The sequence below is a fragment of the Parasteatoda tepidariorum genome, chromosome 1 (genome assembly GCF_043381705.1).
Source record: "Parasteatoda tepidariorum isolate YZ-2023 chromosome 1, CAS_Ptep_4.0, whole genome shotgun sequence".
Taxonomy (NCBI): domain Eukaryota; kingdom Metazoa; phylum Arthropoda; class Arachnida; order Araneae; family Theridiidae; genus Parasteatoda; species Parasteatoda tepidariorum.
In genome coordinates this window covers 10,145,537-10,151,536 of record NC_092204.1, presented here as the reverse complement: position 1 = coordinate 10,151,536, position 6,000 = coordinate 10,145,537, and the positions used below count along the sequence as shown (strand labels likewise).

Here is a 6,000-nt window from a genome sequence, read left to right as displayed (position 1 = left end):
CAATCTAAATAGCTAATATACTTTTTTAAAAGCCAATAAGAACATTGGTAGAATTCTTCTACATAAGTACAATACTATGTCTTTGATGATAAAATACTATGTCTTTGATGATAATATATTATGTCTTTGTGCTAGAACATTGTGTTCATTGGCGAGCGAGCGCAGCGAGCCATGGTTCACGGCGTGAACCACATAGGATTGCGTAGCAATCCTCGGGGGTTGGCGAGCGTTAGCGAGCAGGGGGCGGAGCCTCCTAGTAAAGCCTAATTTACTCAAAACTGATACGCGCTTCTACTATTGGTAGAAACTTTTACACAAATTATGGTGCTCAGGTATTGAGTTTTAGAAATCAGTTTAATATCACGATTCTGAGATACTTAATTAATTTTACATCCTTAACTGCAGTTATATATATTTAAATACATTTGAAACGCTAATTAAATAGGTATGTTGATGTTTAACAAGCTAACAAGTCGATCCATGTAAAACTTTGTTCGCTTTTTTAACTTAATTTAAAATGTAGTTATGTAGTCTAGAATATATATATGGATAGATAGATAATTTTATGGTTAGCAAAACTTGAAACAAGTCTTAAAAAAATTACCTAAATATACAAGTGAAACTTGAATCAAAAGATAAAAAATGTTTATTTGCTACAATGTTTTCGTACGAGAGAAGTTTAAAAAAAATATATGGGATTACCATCAGGCGTATACCAACTACGATGCATAAAAAAAACTTGTTAGTGAAATTAAACAAAAAATAAAACATGTCAATATTCTAAGAGACAATTTCATTTTTTAAATCAACGAGGAAACTGCTTTTAAGACTTATTGGATTATAAAAGTTTCAGGAAACTTCAAAACTACGCGTTTTTATGTTCGTAGTTTCGACGCCTCCTCTTTAATCTTAGATTAAAAACTTTTGAGAAAGTTGTAATTTTGTCATCTGAAAGTTTCTTTGCTTTCTGCACTCCAATTAATTTTTAAATTCCAGAAAAATATTATCAAAATTCATATTTTTAATCTGAAATAAAATATATGAGAAAAGCAGGAAATTGACATCATATATATTTTAACATTTTGTTTTATATTGTTTTATAATTAAGAACTATTAAAACTGAGGAATCTATAAAAAGGGAGGAAAGGTTAAAAATATCATAATCTCGTTAAATTGAGGATACATTCCTATCTTATGTATCATGATGAAATTACCAAACTTTTCCAAATTTTGTCTTATAGTATAAAACTATATTTTGCTCTTAATTTAACCGAAATCCTTACCAAAGTGCTTCGGTTACAGTTACCGAGCGTTTTGGTGCTCTTATGAAGGGAAAAGCACGGTGAATTTTACCATATTCTTGTTGTTTTGACCATACTTTCTTTTGAGAGTTTAAAGGTACCAAAATCAGCTTAAGTGCTGTATTAAACTGAGAAACACTACTTATTATCACCTTTAACAGTCGTTCATTTATATCCAATAGTTAAATTACTTTGGCGGTTTTTTAATTCGCTCATCTAATGGTTGAATTTTATGCAAATTTGCTAAATTACAAATTATGATAACATCTTACCATTAAAATATTAATTTTAACATCTAGCATCCATACTTTTCAATATCATTTTCTAATAGAATTTTTAAAAATATTTGTTCTAGGCTAATTGAATAATCGGGCTTTTTAAAACAGCCACTGAAATTTTGCAATGCGCCAGACAAGATGGAAAAGTCACCAAATGTTCTAGGTAGCATAATGCTATTTAGACTTATTTAATTCAATGCGTGTACTTTTAGGCTAATTAGAAAGTGTATCACTCATCTATAAATTACAGTGATTTCAGGCAATTTGTAATAAGCTATAATAATGAAGTCTTATAGTGAACAGCTTATTAGGTTTTAGATATATTTCATTGATTCAATTTACTGTTAGACTAACTAAAAAATGCAACATTCACTGTTCAATTAGCCTGATTTATTTCTGGCAATTTGTAATAAGCCATAATAATGTTGTTGTTGTGTCTTATCCTCCAATGCCTGATGAAGTCAGACACGTTCCATCAGACCGTTGACCCTAAGGAAATCGAGGACCAGAAGGGGGGATAAGTATATGCCCTCTCTGGAAAGTCCCAAACAGTCCAGGATGTGTTCGGGAGAAGCCTGCTCAGTTTCACATTTGGAGCAGACCTCGAAGATTCTCTCTCAATAATGAAGTCTTATAGTGAATAGCCTAATATGCACTAGATATATTTCAATGAGTCAGTGTAATTTTAGGCTAATTAGAAAATATAACATTTATTGCTCAATTAGCCTGATTTATTTCAGACAATTGGCATTAAGTTATAGTTGTGAAGTCCAATAGTAAGTAGCTTTACTGAAAGTTTATTACAATAAGGTTATGCAAGTTCAGTCTTGAGTTATTTTTAATTTTTTTCGTTTAGTCTTGAGTTATTTTTCAGTCTTTTTTTAGTCTTGAGTTATTTTTCAGTCTTTTTTTTTAGTCTTGAGTTTTTTAAGTTTATTCTTGAGTTAATTCTTCATTAATCTAAAGGCCCGTACTGTGATTGCAATGCCTAAAAAGTACCGGGCAGATTACTATCAGGAAATAGACTTTTCTAATTAGCTTGGTGTATTGCAAATTGCCGGAGACGTATTCAAGAAGATGGATTTTTCAGTAAGCCTACATTAAATGTGGTAATTGTGAAACATCCTGAATTTAATATACCAATCAATGTACAATTTCTTTATCTTTCATGTAGTTCATAAAATGATCAGAAAATTGCGTAAACATGCCATCAAAATTTTGTTATCAATTGATTTGCAAATATATGATTTATTGTTTGTGCAACCAGTCAATTAAATAATTCAGGATAAGTAAAAAAATTTAAAATACTACTTATTAAAAATTTTATAATTCGAAATTATGAAACCTATTAAACTCATTTTTTTAAAATTTATATCATTTGAAATTATGAACTTAAAAATTTTCTAAAAATTGTAATCCTTACAATTCAGTTTTTTTTTTACTGATAATAAAATATTATTTTCAATAAAATAATTCGAAACAGTTATTAAAAATTATTACGTTACGTGAATTGTCTTTAAATAAATGTATTTAATAATTAAATGCAGAAAGTTTCAATTGTCTTAAAAATTTCTCACGATATGGAAATACTCAAGAAGAGAAATTTTACATTCAGCAATCTAAAATTTCAAACATACTCCTGTCTGAATTATTAAGACCACATTTTCCAAGTTGGGGCAAGCACCCTTTTTTTTAATAATCAGGAATTCAAATATGTCGAAGAAAGGGTTATGTTTATTCAAAGAGAAGTACGTTTTTAAAACTGATCTGTCAAATTAATGAATTTTTAGAACTAATTAATTTGTATATTTAAGGATACTTACTTGAACCATTCAGGGTTTCTTTTAATTGTTGATACTCCAACTATTAGAACAAAAGTTATTTAGAGTGAAATATTTTTTGTTCACTTGTTGCGTTGATTTTTTTAATGGCAACATTGAATTTGATACTGAAAACCGTAAATAATTTGCAATGTTTTTTAAAGCTTTATTTTATTTTATATTATAACCGTCGTTGCACAGCCGACCCAATTTTATGGGTTTACTACTACTAATATTCAACTCCGTAGCCTTGTAATTTTGAACCCAAAGGAACTCCTGGATCGAGTATTGGAAGAGAGTTTGCCTTCGTGGAGGACTTTTTGATGGAGCTTACCCGCATTTGCGTTACATGAAGAGGAAGACCACGAGGACCTTCCACGGTTAGCCTGACGGCAAGGGGACTCTAACCCGTGATCCGTCTACCACTGAGAATATTTCATGTCAGCACTGTGGTCGGTGCAAGCTGGATGCGAAATTGGTATCGACTGGGATTCGAACCCGGTTCGCCTCATTGGAAGGCGAGCGCTCTATCCTCTGGGTTTTTAACCAGACTGAAAGACTAAAAATAAAGTTTTATTTTTATTTTTGCAATGAAAAAAAAGGCTTTTTCTCAACCATAAAATATTCAAAATTCTTCAAAAAAGAAACTACTTAAAGTTTCTTGTAATATATTTATGAAATAATAAATGCAATGCGTTATAAAAAAAAAAAAAGCATTATTCAAACAGTTGCAGACATTCATGAATATTTTGATTCTTAAATGAGAAATCTTTGTGTTCAGTAAATATTTGAGTAGCATTACTCTTCTTCAAAAATATTCTCCTGAGCCTCCAACTCTGTGGTGTTTCTATCATCAACTAGGTACCTTTCATAAGGTATTTTTTTTGTTTGGTATCGTAAAATATTGCTTATTTTATTACCATATATTTATAAGACTAGTAAGTTGTTTTTTTCAATGAGTATTTGTGCCTACGCATCGTATTGAACTTTAAAACTAGCTCATATTTTGTACTTTTTTTCAATAAATAAGCAAATAAATCTTAAAAATGCCCGATAGTTTGAAAAATCAATTCGAAAAGAACGAAAGGAGATAGAAAAATGCTGCGTCTTCTTACGGAATGGAAATTTTTCTCATTCAGTTCCAAATTCCAAAATTGGCGTCAAGGTTTGCCAACAGTTGGCTCTAATTACTAAAAAGAAACGTCAAAACATTATTTTCAAAATTTTCAATCATCAGTCTTAAAAACATGGCTCAATAACTGAGGACAAAATTACGTACGCCAGTAGAGAAACTTTTATTTGGAATGGGCATGCATCAGAACATGCTTTTGCAAATTTTTTTTCTACTCAGCTATTGGTACACTTTGTAACTAGTTTTGAAACTTAGAATAAATAACCAGTTAACAAAGCAAAACGGCTGGTTCCTTCTTATTTTTTGAAATTGATTTTTGCAGTCGGTAATATGTCATATAACTGATTTAGAAATTATATATATATATTTTTAAAGTCAGGGTTCTTGTCTTTTCTTTCTAACTGAAAATGTCGGTAAAATAATCAAAATTAGTTCTGTATAATGACAAAAAACACAAGTTTATATTTTACAGAAACTTTTTATAGACAAAATTTAATTTAATTTCAGCTATCAAGTTTAAAACATAATAGTATAAATATCGATTGTTTATATTGCTTTTATATATATATATATATATATATAGTTATCAATTTCGTTTTCTTAAGCTTCGTTTTCCTTTTTTACAGACAAAAGATCTGAGACCAGTAGAAATACATACGGAACATGCTGATCGGAATATTTCACCTGATGTAAGAAATGTTATACATATACTTTCTTTTGAGAGTNATGCATGGAATTTTAAAGTTCTTGAGTTTTTCCATAATAATAATTATTTTTTTAAAAAAAGTTTGTTTTTGTCCACACTTGCCCAAATACTTTTTCAATGCATGGACAAGCTATGGGGTTTGTCTGTACAAACTTGATTACTTATTACTAGTACTTATTAAGTAGCCATTAATAACATCACGGAAATTTAAATATGAAGTCAAGATAGTATCTACATAGTCCTGCAAAATTCTCCAGCCACTATTATGTTGTTTTAATTCGATCGCACAAAAAAATATGTAAATAAAATGAAAATTATTTTTCTTTTAATGCAGCGCAGTTTCTACCCTGTAAAAAGTTCCAGATCAAATGACGGTATGAACGTCAAGATCAAATCTCGGCGCTTTAGATGCATCATCTTACTGTAAAATTCATTTTACCGTAAAATCAATTTTTACCGTAAAATATTGTATCGTAATTTTCACAATAATACTTATTTTTTTTTGCTTCGTTACATGTTCCGGCTAAAATGAATTTTTCAGTAAAAAGTCTCGGCTTCCTGAGTTCCATTACTTTTGACGGTAATTTGATCCGGAAGTTTTTTACGGTGTATATGTATCTTTCTATATTATATTTATAAACAGCCAAAAGAAATTATTAAAATATACTGGCCCGGAGACTTTTGCATGCAAATGTATATTGAATTATATGATTTGGACAAACTTCATAAAACTATCAAACCTTTAAATTTATTAACAAACTCT

At 29.7% G+C, this 6,000-nt stretch overlaps 1 protein-coding gene across 1 annotated transcript in view; it reads left to right on the top strand.

Annotated features, from left to right (window-relative positions):
• LOC107454139 (whirlin protein dyschronic) overlaps positions 1-6,000 on the top strand; it is a 370,134-nt gene that overhangs the window by 246,930 nt on the left and 117,204 nt on the right. The window contains exon 8 of the mRNA XM_021146525.3: positions 5,158-5,220. Coding sequence (XP_021002184.2) covers positions 5,158-5,220 — 63 coding nt within the window. The remainder of the gene's footprint in view (positions 1-5,157; positions 5,221-6,000) is intronic.